This window comes from Lissotriton helveticus, chromosome 1_1 (genome assembly GCF_964261635.1).
Source record: "Lissotriton helveticus chromosome 1_1, aLisHel1.1, whole genome shotgun sequence".
In the NCBI taxonomy this organism is placed as follows: domain Eukaryota; kingdom Metazoa; phylum Chordata; class Amphibia; order Caudata; family Salamandridae; genus Lissotriton; species Lissotriton helveticus.
Genome location: NC_136057.1, coordinates 440,123,812 through 440,137,153, shown reverse-complemented (window position 1 = coordinate 440,137,153; position 13,342 = coordinate 440,123,812). Strand labels below are relative to the sequence as shown.

The window sequence follows — 13,342 nt, the reverse complement described above, 5'->3', positions numbered from 1 at the left end:
ATTGTTCGCCATCGTAACACAATATGGCAGCAGGTTGGCCTATCAAGACAGATGCTAATCTCGGCTAAAAGAACCAACGGCCATGCAGATTGCCGCGGAGTGGGTGCATAAGGGCTTAACAACAGGAGCATGCACGAGTAACGGATCGCCGGAGGGAGCGGCTGCGACCGCAGCGGTGAAGTCTCACGGATCGGCACCAGTCCCAGTGGGGAGCGTAGAACGGGCTGGAGGCTGGCACTGATGAGGTGCACTGCCCATGGATCCTCGCATACTGGTGGCTAGAGGGAACCAGCGGGCGGCTGTTGTCCTCACCCCACCTGGGGGCTCACGTGTATGAAGAGCTGGAGCCTTTCGCCCTTGGTTCCCGACAAGATGGAGGGCCTCGTCTGGAGGCGTGAAGCTATAGCCGGGTAGGGCACTGAGCGCTGGTGGACCTGCCCCCCACTGGGGACAAGGGCAGAATAAGTGCTGTCCCCATAAAGACATGACAAGCAGGGGCAGTATGTGTTGAGGTGCAACAGAAGAGAGAATTTAGTGCCTTCTCCGCTGGCCTTACCCGCAGGAGACATACCGAGGATGAGGCGCAGGAGCGCAGCGAAGAGCACGAAGAATCGATGTGAGGCCGGACAGGCGACAGGGACTCCAGACCTAGGCTGCAGGTGCGTGGCATGGCAGGGTCGCAGGCCAGAAGGTATCAGCGTCGAGGCAGTGGAATAAGAGGCCGGAAGGAGCCTTGCGAAGGATTGGGTACTGCTGTGGACCCATGTAACAGGTCAGTGGAGCGCCCGCTATGCATCAATCAATCAACCAATCAGAGCATTTGTAGAGCGCACTACTCACCCATGAGGGTCTTAAGAGGGGGGGAATGGTGGCCCACACGAAAGTCAGAACAGCCACCACAGCTTACACCCTCATTTGAAGCACGCCTCGTGGGTACGGAGGTTTGATCAGGCCCTGGCCATGGCTGTGGTGTGTAAGAGGGACACATGGTGGTACCACAAGTGCAAGTCAGGGGCCAGAGCTCCTCCGAAGGGGGCCCTGGTGCGACGAGCTATACCCCCATGTGGAATCCGGAGCAAGGTGGGTCTGACCCATGGGAAAAGTGTTGGGTCGCATCTGGGGAGCTCCACAGGCATCGCACCCCTCGGCCTGCCCTGCCCACCCCACGCCCTGTCTGGGATGTGCATGACTCGGTAGCCAGCAGAGGCCTTGTGTTCATGACTCAATGCTGAGGAGTGATATTGTGCTGGATAACTGCCATTAATCCTGCTGATGCCACCTTCTTTGATATGAGGGGCCACAACGTGAGACACACACACACATCGCTCGTACGCAGTTGAGCCGAAAAGTGACCATCACTGGACAATTGGCATAGCTCCTCCTGATGCCGCAGCGTGACCCAAACTGCTGCTGGACATTTCCAGCGAATGCCCTAAGCACAGCAGATAGTAATGGGCCGTTTACACACGAACACACAACAGGCCAAAGCACACACTGGTGTCTCAGAGCCCTTACATGTGGAGGGGGGCATTGTCGGAGAGGCACCACACACAGCAATCTCCACCAAGCTGGACACTGTACTAGCGGCAGTGGAAAAAATTCAGACGAGGTCCTCTCGATTCTAAAATTGACAAAGTCACCTCAGACTTTTTCCTGGTACGGGCTGACCACCATTAGCTAGTAGAAAAGGTACACTCACACGATCTATCCCTAGCGGAACTGAAACCCGTTGCACAGAGTCACACTGCGGCCCTACAAGCCCTGCTAGACCACATGCATGCATTAGAGGACAGTGTGGAGGACGCGGAGGGATGCTCACGCCACAACAATATCCGCATGGTGGGCCTCCCGGAAGGAGAAGAGGGACGCAACCCGGAGGAATATGTTGAGCGCTGGCTCAGAGAGCTGCTGACTACGGGCGCACTGTCGCCGAGGTTCGTGGTTGAGAGGGCGCATCTCCCGCGTCCATTTCTATTGAAGCTGCTCAATTATAGAGACAGAGATGTGGTATTACGTAAAATCCTCAACCTGGCAGAAATTAAAGTCTGTGGTAATCAGATCATGGTGTTCATAGACTACAGAGCACTAGTGTAGCGGCAGAGGAGCACCTACATTGCGGTGAAGTGTCAACTCCGCTATTTAGAGATCAGCTACTCTTTGCTCTTCCCAACTAGACTGAGCGTGGTCGCAAAGGGTCCGGTCTCCTTTTTTGATTCACCCGTCCGAGGTCTGGGACTGGTTGGAGGATTCAGGGGTGTGGACAGGGCCCGCACAGAAGATGCCCGGGTAAGCCTGGCAGGAGAAGCCACCGTTGCGGCAGACGAGGAGGCCCCAAAAGTATGACATCAGTTTCCACAGCTCCTGACTCGGAGAACACCCACTGACCACATGGATTGCCGTGCCTTGTTTGCCTTAGGCCTCACCGAACAAAGTATTGTCCAGACATGACACAAGCAAATATAGTTACATGGAATATGTGTGGTATACACAAGCCGGCACGTAGATATTCAATATACTCTTACCTGCAGCACAGGTCTGCTAGCATCGCTCTACTGCAAGAAACACACATGCTGAGATTGAGCGCTTGTGCTGGAGATGGAGAGGCCACGTCTATGGCACTGCCTATTCAGTCCATGCGCTTGGTGCCTTAATCTGGATGAGGGCTGGGGTCCCATTTGAAAGTGAGGAGGAAACGATACACTGAAGACAGGTATGCATTTGTGAGAGGGTGGTTGAATGGTCAAATGCTGCTGATATGCTCCATTTATGCCCCAAACGTGGGCCAGACCTCCTATTTGGACAACCTGATACATATGTGTTGGTGCTGTAATCACCGTCACACATACTGGAGGGCAATGGCATGCATGCTTTGTCTGTACAGAACACGTGATACCCTTTGAATGGCCAACTTACCTTTTACACAAATACAGCAGAACCCGCAGCACCAAAGTAACCTCCAGATTCCTAGATTTAGGTATAGTGGCAGCCTAGAGGTTAATCACAAGGAAATGTAAAGCACCAGACCTTCCACATGTGCAGGCATGGCGCCGCTCTTTGTTCGCATGGGCCAAAGCGGAAAGCGTCGCAATCAGATGCGAAGAAACTATAGGCCTGCGTAAGGTCTCTATCGCCACGAGTTGGGATGCAATGCTGGTGGAACTGCAGCAGTACATAGGAGATGTAGGGGGTCCCTCGGGGGCTGACCCAGCAGACTGAGAACACATACACGCATCATAGTTCCAGACTAATTGAGATACTTGGTCAGTTGTCACATATGGCATATATGCACAAACACCTACACGATGCCGTATGGGGAATGAGCGCGCAGGCAGTAGACATATTTGGAAATGTGTATGATCCAAACAGGGAGGTGGGTAGGGTGCTCTTCTTTTGATTTTATTTTGTTTCTATGCTCTCAGTTATGTTATTCAGTTGTCTCCACACAGTTGCTGTTGGTCAACACACGCCACGAACAATGTAATAACAACACGTTATGGTTAAGGGTAATTTACCTGCACTCCCATAGGTATGGTAGTATACCACGAACAGCTCCTGCATTTCACACTTAGGTAACATCTGCTATACAAGTCGGCGCAACTATAACATCATTGAATCATACACGATGTACCAAATGTTTTGCCAATGTATGGTGATGTATGTACAGTAATCTGTTGATAAAATTGAAAACCTAATAAAAATAAATTAAAAAAACAAATTTCCTAGTCCAAATGTAGAGAGCTTTCCTGAGACTCACGCCAACTCAAAGCCAATCGACGTTGAGGCCTTCCTGGGCACTTACTCCGGACTTCGCCCACTTACAGCTTTCCCGCCTTTGTGGAGAAGTGTGGCTCAATGGTTAGAGCAGGCAGACCTCGATGCAGAGCTCTGGCCAGGGACCAGGGTTCGATTCCCGCCTCGGCGGGTCTCGGGCTCATTAATTCCCCTGACCGGATATTCTCGCCTCAGTGCCTATTCTGATCATGGGTCCCACGCTGCAACTCTGGGCAATAGCTTGCTTAGTCTCCACAACGGCCCCCACAACGCGAGGGATGCCTGGTCTGCACCATGGGGGTGCCCAGGAGTGGACACTTCACAGGGAAAGCCAGGAAGGGTTCCCTTGCGGTATTCGTACAAGCGCCGGGAAACCCACTGCGGGTAGCTGTGCACTATACAAGTACAAAAACATTTACATTTACATTTTGTTAACGACCGCACCAGGATCCCATGCTTTAGCAAGTTGTTGAGCCACGTTTCAGATCCAGCTTGCCCTGCCGATCACTCATCGATAACCCCTTTTTCTCCATAAACGATTTTAAGACAGAAGGTAATCTTTCCATCGGGACAATCCTGGTCCCTGTATGTGACCTGCACTCCAACGCAGTTGGACTTACCTTTTGACTTTGACCCACTCTAGTGCGACCAGATAACTGCGACTGGAATTTTGTGCTTTTGAGCAGTATTGTTTATTCAAACTTTAAACATTTGCATCTCCGGTTCTACTAACTGAATGTTTGTCATTTTATTTATTAAAATGTACTCCTCTATTTTTCTTAAATTGGTTGAAGATGCTTCTATTGGTGTATTTACACTTTATTACTGGTCGAGTGCTGCATAAATACTTACACATTGTTTCTAAATTAAGCTTGTCTGTTTTTGTGCCATGCTGCCAAATTCGAAAGAGTTATGACAAGGACTGCAGGTCTAAACTTTTTATTATAAAATTTAAGACAGTGTAATATGTTATGTTAGAGGTTTTGTAGAGAATGGCTGTTACCCCTAAAAGGGCAGTGGCACCGAAGATAAATGTATCTGCAGAAAAACTTGCACCTTTTGAAAGACCCATGTATTTGACTTCTTTCTGGGCAGATTGTAATTGGAGTTCTGATGCATAAATCAAGGATTGACTGCAGATAATAGCAGGAGAAGTCACTACTCTCGCAATGACTGATATAAGGTGTAGTGATTTGAAAAGAGAAAGATGAATGAAGAAAGTGGGCAGGGCGATATGCTGTCACTCTGTTTTCAAGATACGTCAGACCTGCATTATTGAAGGCATGGTGTTCAAATCACAAGGTTTTGAAAAGTACTAGTTGTTGAACAGGAAGCAAGTGAAGATCTGGGAATAGCAGGGCAATATGTGCTTGAGATAGACGATTGGGGTTTAGATGAGCTGCACATTTTTGTACAACAAGTAAATGATAAAATATATGTCAGGATTCCAGAATACAGAGAACTACCTTATTCAAGGTTGGAGGTGATTACACTTGAATTACAACAGTCCTGCATGAAGTTAGAGGAAAAAAGGAGAATATTATTCTTAACATTGTCACTGTGGAAAAGCAGATGGCCGCTGCATGGTTGACCCTGTAGTGATGTAGATAAGTTGTAGTCAATAATGACTTCTAAATTCTTTTCTGAGTCCAGAGAGTTATGGGTGGGTCCAGCTCTGACAACCAGCATCGGGGAGACCAGGTGTTGGACAGCTTTCCAAACATTATTGCTTACATTTGATCATTTTTCAACTTCAGGCAGTTCATTTTCATCCAAGAGCCAACAGAATGCTTGAATGTTTGGAAAATTGTCAGAAATTGAGATGATAATATGAGTATCGTCAGCATAAGAGACAGTCTGAAAGTCATAGAATCCCACTGGATGAGCTAGCAGGGAAACACAAATCTTAAAAAGAGTAGAGTTCAAGGACGAGTCCTGAGGGACACCACAAGAAATGGGGTCTGTAGGAGAGTGGAAAGGAGGGAGAGCCTCAGCTTTTGTTCTAGTAGAGAGGAATAAGCGGAGCGATTTAATGGCTTGTTTGCAAACTCTAATGTTGAAGAGACAAGAGTGTGACACTGTATTGAATGCTGCTGAAAGTTTGAGTAGGACTACAGTAGCAGAGCCACTTTGGTCCAGGATCATCCTAAGATCAGCAGATTTTACTATTATAGGTCTCCTTTCATTTCTTTCAGACTTTTTTTGTTTTTGAATGCAAGAGTTAGTGGATGGATGAATGATTGCAAGGATGAGTGATAGAGGTATGTTGATTTATTGAGTGTCTAAATTCATCAGTGACTCATAAGGCACCTTTAGTTATTAGAAGCCAGACCTATTGGCATTGCCAATGCTTGTTCAACAGGGAATATTTTCTTGTTTGTTTTCCGGTTGGTCTTATGTTATGTTGATTTGTATAGCACACTAATCACCCAAGAGTGTATCAAGGCGCTTGAGCAGGTGTGTAGCTGTGTGGCCTGAGGTGCTTATACAAAGAGCCAGGTCTTCAGCTTCATGTGGAACTCAAGAAGTGAGTAGGAGGCACTAATATTTTGAGCAATATCGTTCCATGTCTTCATTGTATTGTAGTAGAATGAGCGTTCTCCAGTTTTGCTTTTACAAATGCAAGGAATGTGTGAGAGTGAGGCATAGAGTAGGTGTTTGGTGTGTTGGTAGGTTGGTGAAAGTGTATGAAACTATTGTATGTTTGTCTGTGAAGTTTGAATTGGCTGCACTTGTGAATAGGGAGTCAGTGAAGCTCCCTGAGGGTCGGTTTGATGTGGTGGTGTTCTGGATGGTCTGGAGTCTGTGTGCGGTTGTTTGTAGATTCCAGCATAGAGACTGTTGCCATAGTATGGCCTGTTGGTGATGAGTGCTTATGTGGCAGTCCGTCTGGTGTTCTGAGGCTAGCATTTGATAATATTTCACAGCATGCATTGAATTTGGAATCCACTGCTTTGACTTGAGCCGTCATGTTGTGCTTGTCATCTACGATGATCCCTAGTTTTCTTGTGTAGTCTATGGGTGTCTGTGTTGGTACTAGCTCTGACGGCCATCAGGTGGAGTCCCACCGGAAGGTCTTGTTGCCGAAGACCATTACTTATGTCTTGTCACAGTTGGTTCGCATCCAGTCTGTTACTGTGGTCATGAAGTTGGTGAAGTTGCTTCTGATGGTGGTTGTCTTGTCCGTCAGGGAGAGGAGATGGCTGTGATGTCTTATGATTGGATTATGTTGGTGAGAGGTGTCATGTATCTGTTGAAAATAGTGGGGCTGTGGGACGATACCTATGGGACTCCCCATATCAGATTCTTGGTCTCTGATGTGAAGGGTGTCAGCCTGACCCTTTGGGTTCTTTCAGTGAGGAAGGAACAGATCCAATCGAGAGCAGATCCTTGTGTGTCAATCTCTAGGAGATAAGGGTGTTATGGGAGACTGTTTCGAAGTCTGCGGAGAAGTCGAACAGGATGAGGGTACTGTTTCTCCTCAGTTGAGGATGATTTGAATGTCGCTGGTGGCCGCTATGAGTGTTGTTTCAGTGCTATTGCTCTTTCTGAATCCTGGTTGAGTGTTGTCTAGAAGATGGTGAAGTTTGAAATGGGTTGTGAGTTGCTTTTTCCTGGCCTTCTCAATCACTCTGGCTGAATAGGATAGCAGAGAGATGGGTTGGAAGTTGTGGGCTTCCTGGGGATAAAGTTGATTTTGGCAAGTTCTGCAAAGTGGCCGATGTGATGAAGGTATTGATGATGTGGGTCAGGGTGGTGCTGATTGGTGATCTTCCTAGTTTTTAGATGTGATGGGGGCATGGGTCCTCTGTGGCCTCTGAGTAGATGGTTCGTATGATTGCCGCTGTGTCATTTCTGGTGAGGGTTGTCCATCCAGTCAGGTGACCGACTGAGGTTTCTGGTGCTGGGAAGCTGTGCGAAGTTGCTGTAGAGATGTTTGTGATTTTACTGTGGAAGAAGTTGGATATGTTTTCACAGAGTTGTGGCAACTGCAATGTTGTTGACAGTGGCTGAAGGCAAGGAGAGATCCTTGACAATCTAGAAAATCTCCATGGAGCTGTTGGAGCGTCCCTTGATGCCGTCCACTATTTTCTTTTCTTTGTGTCGCTTATTTGCTTAAGAGCATCTGGGTGTAGACTTGTAGGTAGTTCTGTCCTATACAAATGCTGATTTTCATTGTTGGTTGCCTTGCGGCAATACATCTGGTTGAGAACATATGTCTTTGCAGGGGATGTCCAGGCTTCCCTAATGGATATGCCCTCTGATGGCTATCGCCTTTTTGGTGGCAAGGCGAATTCAGTGCTGGAGCGCTTCAAATACTGCAGGACTACAGCCAGATCCTTAGGATTGTGTATAGTCCCTTGTCAACCCCAATCTGCCTTCCACCTCTTTCATGGATCTCATCCTGGATCTGCACCTTCTCAAGTTCTATATGCTCACACTTGCCCAAGTTTTGTCTGCCATAGACCTAAGGGATCTTCAGCTGGATAGAATCTTTACCAGATAAGGCATTACTGAAGGTAATTAAACTTGTTCTAATTTTGTTTTTTGCAGATTTATATAGCGAGAACTCGACCCAAAGGTATTGGAGTGCTCTACATGAGCACCGGTTACGTTACACAGGACACATTCATTGTTTTGTAGGCACGGGGAGATTAAGTGATTTGCTCAGAATCACAGGATGTGGGCGCGACCCCGAGGCTCGAACCTTGGTTTCCCAGCTCCAAAGTCAGCAGTGCAGTTGTCAGACCACATCCTCTCCCCGATGTGTTAATTGCTGTTTACAGTGTAGTTTGGTGTCTCAGAGGTCTTCTCTGTACCAGCTGGCCTGCTTGTTTGATCTACTATGCTTGCTGGGTTTGATGAGTGCGACGGAGTCCGCACATTTCTTTATCCAGTTGTTGAAGTTGTTGATGTCCTTGTCGAGGTTGCCTGTAGGGCTAGGTTGATCCATGCTGAGGAGAATGAGCCAGTCTGCTTCTGTGATGTTGCCCCAGCTTTGTCTTGACATGCTGAACCTGGTATGGGTGCCAACTTTGTGTGTTGATTTGGAAGTGGATGATGTGTGTCCAGCAGTGTGTATTGATTCTGAGACGAGTTGGGTGAGTCTGATGTTTCTTAAGCTTTCAAGGAGTGCTGTGAACCTGGGATTGTTTTGGTCTTCTGGGTGCAAGTTCAGATCTTCAAGGACAACGTAGGCTCTGGAGTCGATGGTGAGTGGAGCAACAACTTCGGTGATGTGGTTGGTAAAGGTGGGTTGTGGTCCGTCTGGTGGGTAAGTGAGGGTTCTGTTGAGGGTGACATTTTTGGAGATTTGCAGATTTAAGTGCAGGTGTTCCATGAATGGGATGGTGGTATCTGTGGATGTTGTGCATTTGATGGATTCCTTGTAGATGATAGTAAGTCCTCTTCAGTTCTGTCTAGTGATCTTGGAGTCCGCTGGTATTACTGTGGTGAAGTCGGGAGCGGATAAGGGGTTGAGCTAGGTCTCGGTGATGAAGAGGATGTTGGTGGTGTGTTGCTGTGGCCTGTGGTGTAGAGTGGGGGTATACGCGTTGGTGCTTATGTGGGGTTCGAGGGTAGGTGGCTGTTGAAGAACTGGCAGTGAGCGTGAGTAAAAGCTCCTACTGTAGTGTATACCAATGACTGGAGGCAGCAGTCCCAACCCTCCTGGAACCACTGAGATGTCCCTCCCTGAGACGTTATGTTTTTTAATATTTGTGCGTCTGTGTATGTATATAATAATGTATGTGTATTTGTAAGTTCATGCTGTGAATGGGTGTGTGTGACTGCATTAGTATTAGTGAGTGTGTATGTGTGGCCTTCCGGCTGCCATTGTTGTTCATACTGGAAAAACTGGGATTACTGATTAGGTTCAGGGCTGTGTTATTTACTTTCATCTATGGTTCGAGTGGGCGTGTAATGCCAATATAAGTCTGTCATACCTCTGCTTGAAAGGTCTGCTTGTGCAAACAAAAACAATGGTTCTGTCTGGTGTAAACAACTATTTCTGATACATGTAATTCAATTTTCTAAGTTTATTTCTACAATACTCAAATGTTAATGTCTGAGCAATTTTGACTGTAAGGACCACACAAAAAAAACAGGTTGATGGGTATTATGTTATTTTATATAAATTGCATGATTTATATATACCCACACATATGTCAACACAGGGTGAAGTTTAAAGTGATACGTGTTCAAGTGACATATTGTGCTCAGTGATACAGTTAACTGTGTATTATGTACAAGGTGATTAAAATATGTAGAAGGGAAGGCCAGAGTAGAGCGGGAAAAAACAATGACTGCTGCTTTATCCAAATTAATATTTTGCATGCAAATCCTTGATCTGGACCAAGAGGTATTGTCGAAGTTTCAACCCAATCTATGCACTATTAGTCAATGCGGGTCTTCATCAGGACAGTGGTGGGGGAGGAAGAGGATGACAGCCTACAGATGACCAGAGTGAATCCTGGTTATCTGATCAACAATGGCCAGTTGGGCTCTAGTCTGTATGGTTATGGCCCCGTCATATTAATTCAAGACATACTCTCAACGTGGAAGCGGGAGGAATACATTATATTGGGTCCGCTTTCCGGAATTAGGTCTGCTTGGCATTCGGAAACAAAGATAGTAGCTCAAGAGTGCCCAAAATGAACCTGGAGTTCTGCTCGACCTCAACCAGTGTTTGGCTCCAGTGTGGTCTGTCCTTCCAACTTAATAGTAGTTGTTCACTGCACTATTTCTAGAGGTATAATCACAATGTGATTAATATTGTATGCATGTTTCTCTAAATACTTTTTCATCTGATAAACAATGTACTCCACCCCCACCTCCCCCAATCCACTCGCAGATTGCCCTGGATCCAAAACTATTAAAACTGATGGGTTCGCTACACTCTCTGTGACCTCGACATTCTCTGTTCTCACTTGCTCTGTTTGTTTTCTTCATATTATTAATTACAATTTTTCCTAAAAGAATAATCGTTATTGAAATAGACGTGTCTCACACTCTGCAGGTTTATATTAGTATGCAATGTAGCCAGCTAGGAACCTCAATTCAGATTGAAGCTCATTCTGTGACACTCAAGCTTATGCAGGTCCCAGTGCCCTGGAAATTACATTTTTCGTGAGATATAAGCCACTTCCAAAATGATCATAACCTTTGAATGTGATCCAGTTTGCAGTGCGTGTCCTATACGACTGTATTCGATTTCTCTTTCCAGCAGTTCTAACTTCAGGTTGCTAAAATGAAGACTATTCTGTATTAGCCAGTCAGTTATTTGCTGGCTTCCCTCTCACAGTGGACACCGGTGCCCCTTTTATCTCCCTGGCACGTCATTAAGGTTTTCCCAGTTGCTACCAGAATGAAAAAGAAAATGTTGAATATCGAATTTTTAACATAAATAGCACGCTCAGGAAAAGTGATTTCATCTGTCTAGCTTTGAAAGCAAAAATCAACTAGTACCATGGCTTTATGAAGCGCACTAATACTGTATTTCTATTACATCTGTTGTACCTTGTTTCAGATCACAGCAGTCTATGCCACAAGATGGTCATGTTCCTTAACTTTCCTCTACAGTTCTGAACCAGTGGGCAGTGTACGCCATCCGAAATCTCACAGAGCAAAACGAAGAAAACCAGGCAATCATTGCACAGATGGAGCGGCAAGGCTTGGCGGACGGGTCGCTGTTGAGGAGCATGGGCATGGAAGTGCAGGAGCAAGATGGGAAACTGATCCTGAAATCTGTGAAGAAACAATCATAACAATGCGGACAAGCACTATGGGCCTGATTATAATGGCGATCAGAAAGGTGTCCGTCCGACAATGTTGCGGCCAGATTACGATACGATAGGACCGCCATGCAGGCTGCCCTAAAACGCCTTTTCAACAGCGGCTCTTCCTGCAGCCCAGAAAAAGGGCTGCAGCAAAAGCTGCTGTTGAAAAAGGCACTTTGTGCAGTTCCATGAACCGTTTGTGCCAGGCACCAGGTGGTTCGGGGGACGAAAGCCCTGCTTGGGGCCCCCAAAGTCCTTTTCCAACAGCCTGTACATGCTGGTCGGACCGCCATGAATAGGTTGTTGTAAACTGACATCCTAATCCCTATGGCGGTGCCTCTTTGTAGGGATAGGAGTCTGACAACCGGCCCGACGGGATCCTTGATCCTGTCGAACGGGGCGGTCTTCCCCCCTCCCGACTGCAAAGCTCCAACTGCCTGCATCCTAATGCAGCAGTCGGATCGATGTGGTGGATGACGGTGGGGCTGCAACCGAGGGCCTGTTGTTGGAGGTCCCACCGCCATCATAATCAGGTCCATTGTGTTCAAATTCCCTTTGATCGTAGTAACATGATTGCTCGAGAAAACACCTTTCTGTGTACAGTGCCGTATTGAGGGTTCATTTACAAGACTGAAACTTTTATAGAGTGTGCCCCCAGAGAATCAAGATGGGAATCACAATGGAATGAAATATTGTAAGCAGAATATCAAGGCTGAAATATTGAATGGAGATTTTTTATTCCCAGCTCCACATATATGTACCTTGACAATGTATATATTTTTTCAAGGTGCATCGATGTGGAGTTTAGAATAGTCAATCTATACTCTCTCTAAACGCACTTACTATTTGTTACCTAGTGCCTCAATAATCTGTTCATAATATTCTGATACCACGATAATTCCTATGCTTGATATGCCTTGGTACAGCACTTTTACAAGATTGTTTATTATGTGCTTCAACTCATTTGAGAGTCTATATTTAAATGATATTCTTTGGTTAACATTACATCTTCAGTGACAAATGAGACGGAATCCTGTTATTACAGAATGGCAACTTCTCGCTAAAAGGGAAGGAACGAGAGTTAGTAGTCATCACTGTAGTCACAAGATTACACATTGAGGCAGCCCTTGATAATTTGTGTTCATATGTCTTAAGTGATAAGTTTTGTTCATGGTTTGTAATGACGTTCACCACTTCAGTAGACATCAATGCCATTAAAAGACATATATACATTTTAGGAGGCAGGGACTTGACTTTAAATAAAGCTTACACTTTGAAACAAGAAAGTGCAATACCTGAAAGCCTTTCTACTTAGTATTTTAAATTCTCTACCACTTGACAAAAGCAGCAATCAAGATATGTTTGAAAGTGCTGCAAAATCTCGTTGCATTTAGTCCAGTGTAGGTTATTTATAATCCAGATGAGTATTGTTGGTGAGGAATAATCATTTACACAGTAGCTGTTTGTCGATTTTTATTTTTTCTAAAGAATTAAAACAATCACAGAAAAAAATATTTTGGGAAATGTTAATAAAAAGGGGTGGCAGGGCTGATTGTCATTTTTGGGTTTGGTGTTAGCCAAGACCTATTGATTGTACGACAAATATATAACCACTATATATTTAATTATAAGGGTTTCAGTTAGCTTTCTTCATCCACTGGTCTGCTGAGTTATTAACATTTTGCTTCCACCCACGGCAGCATGCAGCACAGAGCGACCCACTTGACCCATTGTGTTTTTAGGTCTTGCCTGGCGTTACAGCACGGATGCGCTGTCGCTCTGTGACGGCTTCT

The 13,342-nt window shown here is 45.9% G+C and overlaps 1 protein-coding gene across 3 annotated transcripts in view; it reads left to right on the top strand.

The window, feature by feature from the left end:
* The window catches only part of LOC144811058 (ataxin-10-like), a 1,101,028-nt gene extending 1,088,193 nt beyond the window's left edge, over positions 1–12,835 (top strand). For all 3 annotated transcript variants that reach the window (XM_078673828.1, XM_078673826.1, XM_078673827.1), the window contains one exon: positions 11,353–12,835. In XM_078673828.1, the coding sequence (XP_078529954.1) occupies positions 11,353–11,537 (185 nt within the window). In that variant the 3' untranslated portion in view covers positions 11,538–12,835. The remainder of the gene's footprint in view (positions 1–11,352) is intronic.
* Positions 12,836–13,342: the final 507 nt, after the last annotated feature.